The following is a 19,908-nucleotide window of genomic DNA, read 5'->3' as shown; positions in this document are numbered from 1 at the left end:
TTAATGCACAGGCCGGTGTTAGCCTAGGCAAGACTCTGGCAGTCATAGCTGTTCTCAGCAGTATTTATACTGGATTTAGGTTCAAAATAAGGAAGAGAAGGTGGTTCTTCACCTAAAACGTAACTAAGCTGTTAGAGCTTGCCAAAGGATGGTGCAGGTGCTAAAGAATTGCTTCAAGAAAAAGTTAGTGCAAGACAAATACATTGATAAGGATTAAAACTCTAAAAACCACTACACAGTTGAGAGAGGCCCTTAGCCATACAAAACTGCTGTACAAGTACTCACATGCCTATGACTTACTCACCCTGTTCTTACTCTTCCTTAAGCACTGACTTTTGACCACTGTCGGTGACAGGATGCTGCGCTAGGTGGATTTGTGGTTTGACCCAGTACACCTGTTCTTGTGTTTCAGGGACATCATGATACCCTCTTCCAGAATAACATTTCTGTTTAATCCAAGCAGATTAAAAGCTTTCACTTTAAAATGCTGGTAAGCAAGAATATCCTCAAAGGTAGAAAACAAGAATGCAGCCTGACATAAATTTGGTTAAAATCATATCTGCCTCCCTTGGTGACTTAAGAGAACAAATCAAAGGTAAAATGAATAAATGAAATATTATTAAAGCTGTAGTGAATATTGGTTATTTATCACCTAAAGACTTTACCATCAAATCAGACTTAATTATTTTATTGTACGCTTCAGACTCTTCTTTCCACATACCTATATATACACCATCGCATTTTCTCTGCTTTCATTCCTTCATTTTACGCTATTCATACAGCATGCCTGGGAGAAGGACATACTTAGTAACACACCACCAGGCTGCCAAGTCAGTAATAACTGCCTCAGCAGCATCTGTTAACAAAAGCAGTGTGCTTTAAGCACTTCAGCAGAGCTGCAGAAGGAAACCAACAAGACTGTATAATACCAGAAAGGAAAGAATTAATTAACAGTATTATGATTCCATCTTCCAGAGTATCAGGCTAGAAATGCATAAGCTTGATGTGTCTTGGAAAGTGATGAAATCGAGATTTGTAAATACAACTTTGGCAGGAGAGACTAGTGAGACCACTCAAGGTCTGTTGGTAGGGTAAGTTCTAAAACCAACACAATTCTCATATCCTATAAACGAGTTTTCAAAGAACTGGCTGTGGCATTTGTAAAAAATTGAAATGGTCAGTATTTGTTTTTAAACATTTAAGAGAACAAGAAATTAATTGGTTACTGAATCTCTACATACATACTGTCATGATTTACATCCCTCAAAGTCTAATGCCACACCAATCCAACTACAATCTGAAGGCTCAGACTAACACTGTAACACCATTACAGACTGTTCAACTAAAACTGTATCAAGTGAATTTTCATTTTGGACAATAATCATGTTCAAAAATAATACAGAGTTCAAGAAAATCACTATCACGATGAACAGGTAAGATGCTGTCCTGGTTTCAGCTGGGATGGAGTCAATTTTCTTCTTAGCAGCTGGTACAGTGCTGTGTTTTGGATTTGGTGTGAGAACAACCCTGATAGGACACTGATCTTTGTAGTTGTTGCTGGGTTATATTTATACTAAGTCAAGGACTTTTCAGTTTCTCAGGCCCTGCTAGCAAGAGGGCTGGAGGGGCACAAGAAATTGGGAGGGGGCACAGCCAGGACAGCTGGCCTGAACTAGCCAAAGGGGTATTCCATACCATATGACATCATGATCAGTATATAATCTGGGCGGAGCTGGCCAGGGCCTGTTGACTGCTGCTTGGGGGACTGGCTGGGCATCAGTCAGTGGGTGGCAAGCAATTGTACTGTGCATCACTTTTTTTCCTCCCTTCCCTTCAGATTTTATTCCTCTCCCCATCTCCCTCCTTTTCATTACAATTGTTATTGTTCTTATTGTTTTGGTTTTTTCCTCCTATTTTATTTTAATTATTAAATTGTTCTTATCTCAACCCTCAAGTTTTATATTCTTTTCCGATTCTCCTCCCCATCCCTTGAGGTGGGCAGGGAGTGAGCAAGTGGCTGTGTAGTACTTAGTTTCTGGCTGGTGTTAGACCACAGCAGATGCAAAAGACATTTCAAACAGATGCAACTCACTCATTCAATAATGACATCCAGTAACTAAGATAAAAACTTCTTTTTCCCCTTAACCTAAGTATCTTGTAGTCAATTTTTTTGTTTTCTGCCAGTACTTTTGAAATCCTTGAAGGAAGAACTTTACTAATTTGCCAGTTCTCCATGTAAGCATAACGTATACCAACTTATGTTCCAGAAGGACAAAATTAACTTCATGCATTACTAATAAAAAGTAGTAAAACACCCCCATGATTCTGTAATTGTCAGATATCCTGTGTTCAGCCGCATTAGTAATATGGCACACAGTCAAAACGTCTGCAACTGTAACTACAATCCAACAGGAAAAAGTCAATGATAACCTGTTACTGACAATTTAACTATTAAAAATAAACTAGCTGTACCTCACTCACTGTTGCCCTTGTGATCAGAGCAAGTCCTGTTGTCTCATGCTTCAATTTGTATGGCATCATTTGAGAGCAAATATATTCCTTACTTTAGAATAACAATAAGCCCTGTAATGCAAATATTGCTAACTTGGAAAATAGGTCGTATGTAACTTAGGAAAGAGAGATGTCAAACTGTCATAATGATTGTTCAGTCAAGTCAGTTTTATACCACATGCATGGAAAACACAAACTATGTCAATGGTGCAAAATGATTTTGAGCACCCTTCTTCGTATCAGCTCTGGACAACAGGAAGAATCTGCTAATGCAACTTCCTTCCACACATGAAGAATATAACAGGGACTTAAGTTCTTTACACAGGAAATAAGTTATTTTATTCTTTTCTTTGTATTCTTTCTTTTCTTTATAAACTGCAACAGCTAAATAGAAATGAGCATATATGTGAAAGAACATTCATGTGTTGCTGGAAAAGATAATTATCTCTACATCTTGCTTGAATAATTAACCTCTGATGTGGTACATGTTTCTTGATTATATAGAACCACCTGCACGTGCTGAAAGTTACATCCTGTTTCTCAAATAGTGCCATAATATTAGTTCACGATATCATAGATTTACTGCCAGCATTTAGGGTGCTGCAGAGGGACTGGTTTGGTCTCTCACTTTAGGCAAAGGACTTCAACTCATGAATAAGGTCAGTTTAGGAGAGCTCCAGCATTTTACATCATGACCCGTTGGCATATTATTTTTTTTCAGTGGCACTGCTATCACTGCAAGGACGTAGTAGCAGCTGTGGCAGCAGCTTTTGAATTACCAGTTTACAGGTTGTCATATTAAGGTTAACTATTGCCAATTTTATGTTAACACCATATGCCAGACTGTAAACTGTCTCCACGCTGAAGTCACAATATAAGCAACTAAGCGCCTTCAACTGAAGCAAGAATCATCACTATAGCTATTGAAAAGAATGCCAAGCTCATTCAGGACCCAGACTCCCACAGACAGATCAAAGTACCTTGAGGTGTAAACACCAGTGAGATCATTTGTTTGCAAACAATTTTTACTGCAAATAAGGTTTAATCATCTGATTTCCATCGGTATCTTGAAAAATTTGCAGTCCGACAACACTACAAAAATCCCCCTCCTGCTGAGCTTCCTGTACACTCATATTAAAAAAAAAAAAATAATAGTGAAAACTGATGCAGGTCTCTCTCTCCGTCATTTTACTCAGACTTGAGAAATGTTTATATGATATGAGAGACCTCTGTTTCACGTCACTAGTTGGCTAACCCAGAGTCATAACAGGAAAAATTTTGAACATTTGAAGAGACTTGTTATACCGTTCAAGCTCAGCCCGTACCCAAGAACTATGTCTCGAACTTTTAGAGACAGGCAAGGGAAGCCAGTGCTGAGAGAAAAAGAATGGATCAGATATTTAATCTTCTCATTCATACTCCTCAGTTAAAATATTAATCTGATAATATATTTCAAAACTGGAGATTTCACTTCTGTTTAGAAATAATTATTTTCTTCCTCCATTCAAGTGACAGAACCCTAATGAACTATCCTAGTGTAACAACTTCTTACAAGCTAAATAGTATAGAACTTCTATAAAATTTAAACCAGTAAATATTAGCTTATATGATTTAACTATTAACATTGCAAAGCTATCAGTTCTTTAAGTAAAACATGGCTTAAATTGACCTAGCAAGAAGCAGGGCAAACAGTCTAAAAATAAGAAATAAGTCATGATGAAAATGATCTCCACAGATTGCATACATGAAGTACAGTGCACGTACAAGCACTGGTAAGACATCCTCCATACAAAGAGGCAGATACTTCTGTTATCAGTGTAAGGTCACCATACTTCTCATTAGACAGCAGATCAACAAGAAAAAACACTAACTTCAGTACTACAAAGAGATCAGTTTTGATAAGCAACAAAAGCAAGTTCTGATCAAAGCTGACAGGCAGCATCCCTTCTAGGCAGAGCTCTGGTGCAAGCCATCCAAGCCTCCACATGCATAGCAATTTGATTATTTAGCATGTTAACACACACTATGCTCAAAGAATTTACAATTTCACTATTGTACTTTTTCTCCATAATGCTGCCACTAGAAGTCTAAAATTTATGCAAAGAAAACAGCTACTGGAAAACATAACAGGCACATGACATTCTACATATAATTAATCACGATATAATTACTATACATATATAAATATATGCATTAAGTATATAATACTACATATTCACAATTTCTGTTTTCTTCTCAGATGACACAGTAAAGGACAGATCACATACATCTCTCAGATGGTGTTAAGAGAAACAAGATTGTAGTACAGCATTGTTTTTAAGAGAATGCTGAAAACCCCAGAAGGGACTACACAAATCCATTCAAATTGCAAATCAGAGGTGACACTAAAAAGGCAAATCTCTATCACTTAATTATTAAAGAAATCCAAAAGTCTAGGTGATAAGACTTTCTGAAAACTGGTTTCAGTTAAGTTCACTTGTTTAGTCCCATGTAAGAGAATTTCCCACGTAAAACAAGTAGTTTTATTATTATTAATAGTCTTAATAAATAAGACTATAAATGGTCTTAATAATATTAATTATACTAATCTATTTTTAGCATTCTTTCCTATTTTCTTCCTAATTCCACATGCTTTCAACTGAAGACATATTTATTCACCATTGAATAACAGCCTCAATGGCTTTGTAAGCCTCAGTTGAGTACTTAAGCATGAGTGGTAATGTGAATGGCAGTATTGGGCAGGCTTTATAGAATTGCTGTCCTAACAGCCAAGGGACTTACCAAGCCTACTATCTTCTATTAACTAACTGCCCTCTGAATGAGGGAGGAAACTACAGTTCCTTTAGAAATTCCATATTGCTAGCTTTTTATCTGCCTAATATATGTACAGTTTATAGTGCAATTTTCGTTAGCCAAAAAAAGGTGGGAAAAAAGATAATTTTATAATCCTTCATTTTCTCCTCATTGCATGGTCTTCTTTTTTTTTAAATCTGTTATTCTGTATTTCATTACATAACCTGTAAAATTATGATGAACAAACTATTGTCCATGGCAACCTACCCGGATCGGATAAGCTCATGACTGTGCTCCTTTGTACTCCAAGCCTACATTCTGCATGATGCAGCTTTCAATTTGACTACATTATTTCCACAATCATTTTAAGTACAGATACATTATTGCCATTTTGTTCATGTTGCTAAGAAACCAGGTTCATAAATCCTTCTGGTCCTACAGACTTAAACCAGAATCTGTCTGTTTAAGCCGGGCTCCTGATTATGGCAGGGTTCACCAGCTAAAGCACAGAGCTAGGTGTAACGCCTCTGCATTCACATCATGCTCTGGAGGGCCTGCAATGATGACAAGCATGGGATCTTTCAGTTACCGGGATAGTCCTGCCCTTCCTCAGGAGGTGGGACAGGTTCTGTATGGTGAATTCACCTGTACTTAGACTCAACAGAACAAAAATATGTTAATAAAGAGATGATTAAAGGATAAGATCATTTAAATAAGACATATATAATCAGACAAAAGGAATACAGATGAGAAGGATGCTTATAATGATTCAACACAACTATCTAGTACAATGCCAACATCCAATTCCTAAGTGTGGCAACGGGAAAATGCATGAAGGAAGAGACTCTGCATGGAAGACAGACACCTAAATGTTAATGGGAAGGAATGGGTGATAGAAGACTTGAGGCTGAGCTTGAAACCAAACAAAGTAAGAGGAAGTGACAAAAATATAGATTTATGAAGTTTACTATATCTTCGACAGAAATTACTTTCCCTCCTGGTCCCATTTCTGACCACTGCTAAGAGAATGTCAACACTTTTTAATTAACAAAGCAGTTAATGGAGTGAAAGGAAAAAAGCTTTGTATTACTTCAGTGCTTTTATCAGTGCTCACAGTAGGACGTTTTCTTTGCAACTTTTTACCTAGTCAAAAGTTCAGCTCCTATGGCGTTTTCTGTTGCTTCTAACACCACCTCTACTTAACAAGGTTTTTTGCCTGTTTTACAGATCTGAAGCTGAATCAAGCAGAAATAAATCTATTTCTAGAAGTAACAATTAAGAGACTGTTAACTTCTGCCCCAAAGAAATAATGAAGACAGTGCGACTTCCAAAGTCCTGCTGCAGCAAGAAAGATCAGATAGCTGCAGAATAGCCATCTTTTCCCTACTTGACAGAAAGATTGTCATTTGCCAGAAGTAACTGCCTTGTATCAGAAGTCATCCCACACAATCTAACAGTTCAGCAAGCACACAGAACAACCTTCAGCCACTTTCAGGTTTAAAGCATCCCTCTGAAGGACAGATTAACCAAAGAGAAACAGCAATTAGTCATGAAAAAGGGTTGGTTCTGTTTATGAAAAAAAACCAAAAAGCCTCAAACCAAAAATCCAATGCCCACAAAACCACAAAAATAAAACCCAGATAATTTCTTAAGCTGAAATTAACATTAACTTACCAATCGATGCATCACCATCCAAGAGATTGTCATCTTCAGAGGTCTGAAAGTCCATAATTACACCTGCTCCATCTAAAAGCTCCTCATCGCTGCTTGCACTAGTTATACTGTTGTAACTGTTTCGATAGTACCCTCTATGAAACAGCTGCTCAGACTCCATTTAGCTGCTTTATAACCTATACAAAGAAAATGAGTTACTTTCTATTTGAATATGCAAAAAAAATACCGAGAAGTTTATATCAAATAAAACAATTCTATTTCATGCTTTGGGGAAAATATATTAAGGTCACAATACTACAACTTACAAATAAAGTAGCAGTAATACAGAACATTTTATATACAGAACCTTTTACACATTATTGTTTTTTTAATGGAATGATGTCTCCTTACCCCCTTCCTTGCACTCTCCTTATTTCAGTGTTATCATCATGCAAGTATTTCACTTGAAGCACAGGTGTTTGGAATGTACATGCCCCATGCGTATGAATTTGCATCGTACCATGGAGCTGGTGCAAAATCCAGCCAGTTTTAAGGTTAAAAAATTAGTTTCTTTAGTCATGGTACCTTTGTACTGTGTCTGCTTGGAGTGAAACAGATGGCAGGCTAAAGCCATAGTTCCGTGCAAACAGCTGTTCATTCTTTTGCACAGAAAAGTGAAAATTTAGAAGTGGAAAACATTTCAAAATCTTTGTGTCTACACAAAGCTTTCAAAACCCTTATCTATATGCCTTTTATTTGGTTATTTTATTTTTAAACAAAACGAGGCATTAGCAACACGTGCTTTTGCACATTCAGTATAAAACTAATACATCAAGTTTTCACAGACTCAAGCCAAGTCCTCCTTTGCCTTGTAGAGTTAAATCCACAGAAGTAACTTGGTGATTGGGGTGGGAAGGAGGACAAGACATGATCACATCTCGATTTCATACTCTTCTTTATCCAAAGAAGTTCTGTCTTTATAATTTCTCAAATATCATCACTTCTTATTAACATACAACAGCTCAACATGCATTTTTTCAGTAATAAGAAACGTCTCATTCCCTCCAAGCAAAGAAGATACCTCCCAGTCCATCTCCAAATCTCTTCCTTACAGCCTTTTTCCTCTACCTATCCACAAATTCTGTAAACATTCACCGTAACTGATACAAAGCTATATGCACTGTAAACCTCCAGCCAGCTGGCAGCAATAAAAAGAGGTAACAGAACTTCCAATTCAGACCCCTCTCCGCTACCCAGCTGTTGAGCCTTGTGAAGTATAGCTAAACTCATTGGCCAGTATCAAGAGTTACTAGTAGAGGTCAGACACAGCTCTCCCATACTGGCAAACAGCTCAGCATTCTAAGTTATCTAGAAGAAGCGGTGAAAAATGAAGCAACAAGGTTTGCTGGGTAGCTGCAGAAGGAAGTCTCCGCATTGTGCAGCTGGATGATGACATAAAATTCTGTACAGGTAAATATGAATGTCACATGGTGATGAGGCAGCAGAACCAATCTCACCTTATAAAGCAACAGGCTCTGACCCCATTACTACTGTTCACAAATGTACTAATAAAGTTACAAGAAAGAGCTCAGCCTGCACCAGCAGTCCTCAGATTAATCTGATACAAAAATTATCAGTTAAGAGAGAGAACTTCATTAAACCCCTGTACAAATCCACAGCTCATTCACACCTTAAATATTTTACATAGTGCCAGAAGTTCAAAAGGATTATAGAAGAGCTGAAAAAGGTTACAAAAGAGCACAGTGACAACGGAGCGAAAAATAGCATTCCTTCTACAGGGCAACAAAATGAACCATGGCTCTTCAGTCTGGAAGAGGTGTAATATAGAAGACAATACAATAGATGTCAGCAGAATCACAAGTGGCATGAAGAAGGTGAAGAGCATCAGCTGGTTTTCAATAGTCCCTACATGTCATAATGAAAGAGGTGAGGTGACAAGCAGAGAATAAAGGGCTGATTCTTCACACAGCATGTATGGAAGTGGTGAATTCTTTGCCACTTTGCAGAAGTATGTGATGGTTCATAAAGCAGCCTAACAAGGTCACAGAAGACAAAAAAAAAATCATGAAAAGCTATTAAAGATGACACCTCTGGTGGAAATGCTGGAGGCTAGGAGTGCATTCTGGAGATGTGCATATGCTTGTTTGGTTCTTAATACTCTTCCCTAGAGATCTGCTATTGGGCAAGACAGATCCCTTCGGCTCTACTCATTCTCATTTCCTTAAAAAAGTATTTTGAATATTTACAATTTAAAACATACTCTCCCTTCAAATACATTTTTTCCATTCATCTTTATGTGAAAAATCTTATCTTCTACCATTTTTCAGACACTGTGGAAAGTTTCTTAACCGACAGCCAAAAAATTTCACACTGCCATATTATGAAGCATATCCTATTTGAAAACACAGTGGCTTGTATCTGGAAACAATGGAAGCATCTCCATTTTTTCCACAAATAGATCAGATCAATTTTAAATTTATTCAGAAGGTACACCTAAAACTGTTCAACAGGTACTAACTTTTCACTCACACACAGTAATTTTTGGCATTTCCAATTAAACAGTACCTACAAAGAACATGCCCCCAAAAAAGTCAGATCAAAACCAGTCTATTTCATTACTATGCTCACAGAAAATCCTGTTGGTATCACCCTGTCAGTACCAGTTGGGTACTATCATAAACAGAAGCCACACACAGAGCAGAAATGAGAAATTGGGACTTCCTAGAATTGATTCCACTTGCTGCATCATTGGTCACTTTCCTTCACCTGCTTCATGCAACGAAATTATATTCTAGACTCATCTACCAGCTGGCCTCCTGCTTGAGTGAAATCTTTATTACTTTTACATTCATCTGACTTTCTACATTCTAATGAGTTTTACAAGGAGACAGAACACTTTCCTGCCTTGTCCATAGGAACAGCACTAGAAGAAAAAAAGCACAAGACAAAAATTCCCCTGTAACACAATGTTAAGTTTTTGTCTGTTGTGTTCTCCTGTTGTATAACTGACTCTTTTTAGTAGTTCTTTTTCCACTTATTTAGTAATCTTTGCTACAAAGGAGAGAACAATTAAGAAGAAGAAAGATCACCATTCAGTTAGCAATCACAAAAAGTTGTTTCTAAATTTATCAAAACAGAGAGGCAGCAAATCTAGACCTCAAAACAACCGCTACTTTTGCGTCAAGCCCAGGCCTCCAAACTCAAATTCAAACTGCTCCAAAAACTCTTTAAGATCCTTACCGTTAGTGTGCAAAAGTGAGAAGTATCTCTCTTGTAAACCACAGACAGAAACACAACTAGCAAAAGCAATTAACTGAGTGAGGGAATGGACTCTATGGTGTTAACAGATGCAAATTAAGGAGGCATGAGTAGTGAGTTCTCTTTTTAATGATTTCTTCTTAGGTTTGATGCATATTGAGGCATGGCTAAAGTCAGCTTAGTCTTTAGTTGTACCCAGTTTGGAAGCCACATACAGGTTTTTCATCTAATCAAGACATTTTCCTGTAATTTTCTCAGCAGAAATATTTATTACAGTATAAAGGTGGAACACTGTACATGTCTTTTTTAAAAAAAAGATACAATTTTCTTTATATTGAACTGCACAGCTTCAGTTAATCTTACTATAAACCTGCTATTCAGAATAAGAGAAATAACACTCTCTTTGGATGCCTTTTAAATCACTTTAGATAAATGTCAGAACAGTGGATTACAGATATTAAATCTTCCTGTAACTGAGAAAATACTTTCAGACTACAGTGGAAGGGGAAGTTCCATCAATTAGTAACTGACAAACAAAACCAACAGACTCTCCGGAGCCAGACCAAGCACACTGTGAAGAATCCCTGCATCATATCTCCACAAACATGATTCCACATGCCAGCTCCTCTGGCACATACATGCCTGCAGTTACATGATAGGCACGATACTACAGGCCTTCTCTTTTTGTTTTGAAACACTACATGTATCCTGCCACAGACATTGCCACTGACAGACCTCTCCAGCAGTCAAACAAAAGCTCTAATACCAAAACTATTCATTTTGAGGACCTTAACCAAGATTCCCAAGAACTGTACATCAATTCTCTAAATTTCCAGAGTCAAGCACCCCAACTGCTTTGCATCTGACACTGTGTTACAGATACTGCCTCACAGCAGCATGCAGCAAAAGCAGGAATGCAGGAAACTAAGACCATGAGGACGCTATTAACTGTTCAATAAACTTCACATTGGACTAAAAGTTTACTTCTTGAGAGCATGTCAGTTACTAAGTTTTACTAAGTTGTCCACCACTACCTGCAACTTGGGGGGGGGGGACGGGACGGGGGGGACGGGGGCAGGTAAGGACAGGACAGCTTATGTCAACAAACAACAAGTTTCTTTGTGTGCCTTTAAGAAAAATGTTTGTTTAACAAACTAGGATACGAAGTCAGGGATGCATTATCTTGAGCTGTGTTAAACATTCAAGGTAACTTCCACGTGTACACTCATGTGACCTCAAAATGCTGTTAGCTGGTAAGACATCTGCCTTGCCTGAGTGAAGAAAATGGAGTGACGTGGACACAGAGAGCAGACACCTCCTCAGAAACAGATTGCTGGCAACAGCAATAAAGAAAAGGAAGAGTAAGGAATATTAGTTTGCTATGGTTACAACAGCCAGAAGAGAACGAGTATCATGCCTGACCCACTCTGGTGCAGATTATCCTTTGTGGATACTAGAAGAGGGCATTCATACAAGAGAGGCTGCAAATGCCTGCAGAGTTGTGAAGAGAGAACTAACCAGCCAACTTGCCATTTTACATCAGATTCATTTCACAGATTCCCTGCCCTATCCAAATGAGTACTAGAAGACAAGTGGGGAAAGAAGGAAGTTACTCAAGAGAAATTGTAAACAGGGAAAAAAAGCTACTGGCTGAATGCTAGCCAAACCTAGTGTCCTGGAAAAGCAAACAAAAAACCCTACACCAGAACCCCCATAAATGCTAGTTACAGTAAATATTTAAGTAATAAGCCTTTTTTTCAACCTAGACTACTGTAAAAATTGAAGAGAGATTGCAAAGGATTAATGTGAACATTAAAGATACTACCTTTAACTTATTTCTATGAAGCATCTTGATCCAGACTCCAGTCCAGATACCTCAGCAGACTCAAAAATGCTTCAGATTATCTTTGAAAAACAAAACAAAACCAAAAAAACCCCACAGTAATGCACTGTAAGAATAAGCAAAAGAAAAATCTAAGCTATATGCAGGAAGCCTTTGGAACAGGCAACGAACTTGAGTCAAGTCACATAAACAAGTCTTCTACAAAAAGACTGCAAAGTGAAGAAGTTGCAACTAACCTCTCACACTTCCATCACTAAGGTATTTCCAGGATGTCGTGACCCACCAAAACTCTCCTGCAAACTATGTCAACAGAGAAGCCTCTGGCACTAAAAAAATTAAACAAAAAACCTGAAAACAAGACAAAGCCACCAACAAAAACCACAAAACTAAAGAACAGGCAGCTAAAGCAGCATGTCTTACCTCTTATGACTAGGAACAGGGAAGAAAGTAACCACTATACAGCTATATTGAACTGTGAAAGATCTAATTAAATACAATGCAGGCAGGAACAGCATTGGTAAAGGAGATGAGCACAGAAACAGCTATTTTAGTAGGAGAAAAAGCATATAAGGCTATTGCAGTTTTCTGCACAGTCTAGTACCCCATGCACTTCTCTGCTTTCAAACACCACACATCCTGCTTATCTTTCAAGCTCTCTATATAAAAGGTCATGCAGAGAAGAGTCAGCTGAGCAAACCACTTCCAGTGCTGATAAATTTCTCTGGAGAAGACAGAGTAGGACACTAAGAAGTCTGATTTACAGGACATTTGTTGTCAGTCAACCTGAGCAATCTGTAAATCTTGGGTACGTGCTCTGTTGTCCCATAAAAAACACGTAAAACCACTTTCCTGTATCTCAAAGGGGTGGCAGGAAACAAAGGCATCTTAAATTTGTTATTTCCCCATAGGGGAGGGTGGAATGAAAACTTAAATATACTCTTCCAGATTACAAACCTTCTTCAAATAGTTGAAAGTAAACACACAAAGAACCCACCAACAACAAAAACCAAACTAAAAATAAACAAACCCAAAAAACCTCATAAACCAAACCAATAAAACCTCACAATTACTGATTTTAACAGAAGAGCTCTTCCCTAAAAATCAGTGTAATAGTCAATTTTTCTGTTCAGTACTAACAGCTAAGAGCTAAAAGACAGTCATCTGTTCCCTAACTCACACATACCTTCTTGCAAACCCTACATGAGGACATCTAGTGAGAAGTGCTATGCAGACATAAACCAAAAGCAGATGACATTAAAATTAATAATACAATCTTTACACATAAGAATGTGTTCTACAGTAGAGGAAATGCAGTGATAGCAACAGAAGAGTCATTTGCTAAAAATATTTTTACAAATATTTTTACAAAATTTTTTACAGGATTTAAAACATTTTTAACTAGCGAGAACCTTCCAGACTGATTTTGTTATGCAATAGTCAGGAATTCCATATACATGATATTATTAAAAAAAGTATCCAACTACCACACACTTTAAGAACAGGTAGATGACAGAAACATTCCCCACACTCAAAATCTTCACATATATTCCATACATGGGGGTATGTCAGAATGGCCTACAAGATGGAAGCAGTCCAGAACAGCTTTGAACACTTCATTCCAAACCTCCCATATTATGTTAATTTAAAATAATACAGTGTATTTTTTTATTTTTTAAATAAACCTGCCCTTCAAGAAGAATTGAGCTCAGAATCAATCTGACTTTTACAACAGTTTTAAAATAAAGACCATCTTGTGGCCACTCTTTCATCCTCAGTCCCACTAGCATCAAAATTACATTCCCATTTTATGCAGACCCAGCATACCTAGCCTCCATTTATTCATTTTGCCTGTCATGTGAAGAGAGTTAAGCAAGATAAGAACATTACTCATCTTCCAAACTCCAGGTTTGAAGAAGTAGTGAACAAATTGTGAGGAATTTCTCACTGCAATTTTTAGATCACTAGCAGACTATTTCTTCATAAAAAGGCTCAAAAAAATCTTACACTTGAAACCACATACAGAATGGGAAAGGAGTGAAACAGTAGCTTTCCTGAACTTTCTCAAGTCAGCTTAGACCACAAAAAGTCTGAAGGATGCCCAAGAACCCAAACTGTCAAAAATTAGGGAATACATATGCTAACCTTAGAAAAATAAATACACAGAAGATCATTCTCTGTAGCATTCAAAAATCCACCTGAAACTAACTTAACTGATGTAAGGAACAGAACTGCTCCTATGGCAGTTGTTTACTGAGAAAGAATCTTGCTCAATTTTTAGGTGATATTTAGAAAAATAAAGTCACAAAAGAACACTGTCAGCTTAAGCTATTTGAGTTTAAAAAACAAAATAAAACATTTGATTTTACATAGCAGGTACTCCTGGAATAGAAAATAAAGTTTCCAAAAACATACATAGGTAAAGCTTAGTCTACTTCCATTCACAGCTACTTCCAAAATAAAATTAATATTCATGAAGGAAAGAGACACACTCAAATATTCTTTAAACAAGAAAGAAAGCAAGGACAAACGCAGAAACACACAGACAAAACTACATGAAGAGATAATAATTGTAAAGCACAAAGACAATCTTCGCTTTAAAACTTTAAGAAAACAGATTCATATCTACTTTCTAGATTCTACTGAATCTTACCATTCTTAGTTATATAAGCTTAACATAACAACAGCCTGAATTTTTTTTTGCTTTTTGTGGTACATACCAATACAGAATATCACCACTAAATCTGATCTTCACAAAAGGAGAATCAATAATAAATATTCATTTTTATAGCACTCTATCATCTCAGCTTTACCAAAAAAAACCCAACCTAAGAACTGCCAGCCTAATTACAGGATGAATACTGAACTCATGCTTCTAAGTCATATGACTCCAAACATTAAGGGCATTGACGTTAGTTTGTATAAGGTATTCAAAACTACTTCATCTCCACTTTAAAATGTCTTAACCACCAAGGCCATGGCTACCCATAGTTGTGAGACTGAAGACTTGTAATACCTTACACAAAGATACTAGCCTACCTGATGGAAGGGATTGCTTCTTTCACATTCACCAAGTTACTAACAATTATTTTTTAATTGCTTTTAACCAAAACTGGCTGGATTAGCTGAAAACTCAGATTTAAATTTACTACACTAACCTCATTTATTAATACATTAGAAAAAACTCTGCCATCATAGTTGAAGAGTAGCCTCACACACACACACAGAGTGATAAACAGCTACATGAAGTGGTAAGGTCTTAAAGGGGATTTTAGTTAACAATTTAAAAAGAAAAAAAAAAAAGCTAGGAACATAATCCCTTAGCATGAACCTGAACTAAATATAAAAGCAAATATAACTCAAAACCTTAAGTTTCACAGGCAAGTACTAATCCTTAGCCAAGTCATGGTAAACGACTGTATCCATGGTTGCCACTTTGAAGGAAGGCTAAAATACACACAAGATGTAGTATTTGTTTCTAAACTAATGGGTCAGTACCTATACCTGCAAATATTAGGTCCAGGAAAGAAAAGATGGAGAGTCACCATAGCACAAAAATCTCTGGTGTTCGTTCTGTGATCATTTTCAGATGAGAATAACACTGAAATTCCTTTGAACAACTGAAAGGTAAAATGCCAATACTCTTCTTTTGAAGGGCAGGAACTATGACTGTGGGTTCCATTGCAGACAATGTAACTTTTGTCTGTGGAGGCTTTGGCCACAATGCTCATTTTTAGTTCGATGAAATGACACAGCAACAGTGTGCAACCTTCTCTCCAAAATGCTTGAAGGACTTTGCTCCTTTTTAATATGGACTTGTGTTGCAGTTATCTGAGGGTTATACAAACAATGGAGCAGAGCTTTTTCACACCACCAGAATTACAGAAGTCTTGTTACTCATACTACTTTTATCTTTTCAGAGACATGCACTGAACAGTCCTTAGCTATTTGCACTGGTTCTTAAGTTCAGGGTCACACCCGAGTTGAGTATCCTTCAGAAAATTTCATCCAAGTTCAATACATTTGTATCTGAATGATCTGAAGGTACTCAAGGAATGAAAAAGAAACTTTAAAGGCAGTAAGACAGCATCAAGAAAAAAGGCTCTGCAAGCCAAGACAGAGAGCACATGAGAGCACAGACACCAGCAGAAAGAGAAGCACATGAAAAGTATTCATTCTTGATTGCCAAAATTGTAATTCAGGATTGTCAAATTGGAATCTGAAAACGCACCACTATTCCCAGTTTAACTCTAAGCATCTTCTCAATAACAGCAGCTACCATATATTTTTAAAGTCCTTGTATTGAATCCTAATTGCTTTATAAAAAACACACTAAAGCCCCTGACACCAAGAAAAAAAATCCGATAGAGCTCTCCGAAATACAGCACAGGCATGCCACTACTGCTTATGAAATCCTGTGGGGACCCCTGGTGGTTCCTCTTTATTTACTCTCCCCATACTGATTTTCAGACCAAAAAAAGAGAAGAAAATACCAGCTAATGAGGAACTCATTCCCTGGTCATCAAAAAATAAAAAAGGCTGGGAGCTCTTCTTGGTACGTGTAATAAACAGATGCAGAGCTATTCAAACTTCAAGGCTAGAAGCCCTGGCAAAAGGTTTGGGTTTTTTTCTTGCTCTGGATCCTCTCAAGCAGCAGTGTCAAGGCAGCAAGGTGAGGAAGGACTGAAGTGATCTGCATCAACACCCGCATCTGGCTCATGGCTGACCTTCTTGGCTGTACTAGACAGAAGTCACCTTGTTTTTGTAAATACAGTAGCCAACCATTCTGGTCCTTTTCAATTCTGGTCCTCTTCAAAGGATTAAATAAATAAATATATCTATTAAGAAAGACTTGTGAACCTCTGATGTTAATAAAGAAGATTGTTAACGGCTTGTTTGCGTTTTTTAACAAAAACATGTTTGCTAACCAAAGGAAATTTGGTAATTTTCTTTTTTCTTTTTTTTTTTTTTAAAAAGGTATTGAAACCCTAGATGCACAAACACCACCAGAAGTGAAATGTTCATGGAATCAAGTGTGTTAGCAGTTCTGAATGCACAGCAAGTTCTCCTCACTTGAATATTCTTCCCTCCAGCTGTAAAACCTGTTTGGCTGGTTGGCAAGTGCAACTTCTAAAATTATGTGTACTATGTCAGGGTCTACAAATGGTAGACAAGTTTCTGGTAGGAGGGTCTGGAGGGCAGTTATTACTGTTAAATAGTGGTATCAAGCTGAAAGCAAGAATCGAGATGGGTATTTGATGAGTAATAAAGAAATTGGCTCCATGGGACATTATTAATTTTGAAAATTACAGAAAAAAGATTAAGCAATAGACTTCTAGCTAACAGAGTACACAAGGTCAGTTACCTTAAATGTGTTACATAATGAGATTAGGTCAGTTACCACAAGCATGAAGTTATCAGGTTGATAAATCGAATTTATTAAAAAATAATCCATACTCTACCTATCCAAAAAGCGAAAAGGTTTTTTTTTTACTGTGGTAATAATGTGAATACTCAGTGCACAGGTTGTTATGTCTCCTCAAGTGTTCTGCAGTCTTACATGCTTTGTTGCCTAAGTTAAGAGACTATTCCCATTGGCACAAAACAGAAGAAAACTGGTAAGCCTGTAAGACCAATAGCGATTTTAAGTGTTTACTCATTCTTGAGTGCTCCATATGAGAATAAAAGTTTTCTGCAAGACAAGCAGCAAAAAGTCAAATAATAATTAAAAAACAACCTTCTATTTTCTTTCCCAGAGATAGCCCTTTCCAACATTTGTAGACTCACTTTTCAGAAACTGAAAATAAGCATGTTCAGAAGCATATGGAGAAACATGCTTTTCTTTTTTCCCCAAACACATCCATGAGACACATCAATAACAAAAACCTCAGGGAAAAAGCTGCAGTAGATCAAGAACTTCAGATATAATATAAAAACCCCCAAAAATCTGGCACAGAACACAAATTTGGAGATAGGAGTGGAAGGAACGCAAACACAAACTTATCTTTCATAAAAAAAAAAAAAAGTACTTCAATTTTAACTGTCAGGATGTCAAAATATTGTCACCTCAGTAGCTCTATCTGTTATTTAAACAAATTACTGAAGTGAAATTACATTTTTACTCTTTCTATTAGGAAAGATTTCTTCATTATACTGTATTGCAGTACAAACAAGCAAAATGCACATTTGAATACTTCCTCTTTCATTAACTTCTTAGAGAAATTTATCAAAATATACCAAAAATAAGAAAAAAAAATAACAGCAAGGGTTATTTTTACCAAAGGGTCTGTGCTTTAGGACTGAACTTAATTCACTTTTTAATTTACTATTCCTCCTTAGCCTTCCAGAGTAAGTCTACCCCTGTAACTAGAAAACCCAAACAAAATGCTTAACAAACAAAAAACTCTAATGTCTAGAAAGTTCAAGGGGCTAGACGCTCTGCAAGTCATTAAAAATAACCACCAGTACCCACTATGAAGTTACAAATTCTCTTCTTGCCATTCTTTCAGGAATACCTATTCAAGATCACTTACTACGTAATACAAGTAAGGACACTTCAGATGTAAACAGATTTACAACTATTTTAACAGTTTTGCCTAGAATCCTTTCTATTATGCATGAAGCCCAGCAACTTTGTCAACTCTCTTCCCTCTGATTATGACAGATATTATCAGATCATTAAGTGTGACCATTATCTCAACATTTTATGTTTTTCAGTTTCTCTCTTTTTAGAGCAGAGCACTTGCCCCAACAAATATAATTTTTTACAGTCTGTTTACAACCTTCTTATCAGAATCAAATTAAATGAGCACTGGTTTATCTAAACATTATTCTCTCAGATTACTTTTTAAAAGCTTCCAAAATGCAAAAGCAAGTTTCAAGTTAAACAGCTACTAAAATTTATAACTGTCAACTTTCCAACATTCTGAGCATCTTCAGTTTGCAGAGCCTGGCGTGTAAAAAGATGGCCTGACACCTGAACAGCTTCAGGAAATCAGGCAACACAGAACCTGCACTTTCACATTATGACATAAGGGAAAGCCTGACACAGGGAGCACAGAATTGTGAAATTGCTCTTGGAGCACGCAGGTGTAAAATCAAAATCTTAGTTTCGGGAAAATTAGCAGGGAGGGTGTGTAAGTGCTTTCACGCACATGCTCGCTACTGCTGCCGACTGCTTTCAGAGATACTGGGTTACTGCTGCTGCCAAGGAGGTGCCAAAGCAAGAAATTTAGGAATGTGCAACCTAGTGTCTGAGAATGAGGAAATTAACACTTCAAACAACTCAAACTAGCACTATTCTTTCTGGCACAAATGTCTTCAACAGTAGAGCTATTCCATTTTTTTATTGTGACCAAGTTAAAAAATATCCCTACTGCTGAATTATTGTAAGGCTTTACACTGAAAACTTGATCTGCACAGTAATACTTATCCACGTGCACATGAAGTCACTTAAATAAGGGGAGGGAAAAATATCTGAATGTTCCTAGAACGCCTTTTGGCAATGGTTGTGAATCTGGAACAGTTGTCCCAGCTTTAGTGCTTGCGTTCCAAGAATGCAACTCTGCTGTTCAAATAGCAAAGTAAGACACGCACTCACAAAGCACCCAAAGCAAAGGGGGGGGGGGGGGGGGGGGGGAGAGCCAAAGCGTATATTCAGTGAATGACAGAACATACACCATGCAGTTAGACTCCGCTGTTCATAGAAGCCAGCACACAGTGGGTTCTCACTTGCAGGTTACTGAAACATCAGTTTGCGACAAACATCAGGTGTGGAAGAAGGCACAAGAGGAAATACAAGAAGAGGGCACAAGAGGAAATACAAACACAAA

The 19,908-nt window shown here is 37.2% G+C and overlaps 1 protein-coding gene across 1 annotated transcript in view; it reads right to left on the bottom strand.

Annotated features, from left to right (window-relative positions):
• Positions 1 to 19,908, bottom strand: part of CLCN3 (chloride voltage-gated channel 3) — a 71,189-nt gene that overhangs the window by 49,187 nt on the left and 2,094 nt on the right. Inside the window, 1 exon segment of the mRNA XM_037389638.1 lies at positions 6,979 to 7,154. Within this exon segment, the coding sequence (XP_037245535.1) occupies positions 6,979 to 7,138 (160 nt within the window). The 5' untranslated portion in view covers positions 7,139 to 7,154.

The sequence above is a fragment of the Falco rusticolus genome, chromosome 1, assembly GCF_015220075.1.
Source record: "Falco rusticolus isolate bFalRus1 chromosome 1, bFalRus1.pri, whole genome shotgun sequence".
In the NCBI taxonomy this organism is placed as follows: domain Eukaryota; kingdom Metazoa; phylum Chordata; class Aves; order Falconiformes; family Falconidae; genus Falco; species Falco rusticolus.
The sequence above is the reverse complement of the archived record's forward strand: the minus strand, read 5'-3'. Positions and strand labels throughout refer to the sequence as shown.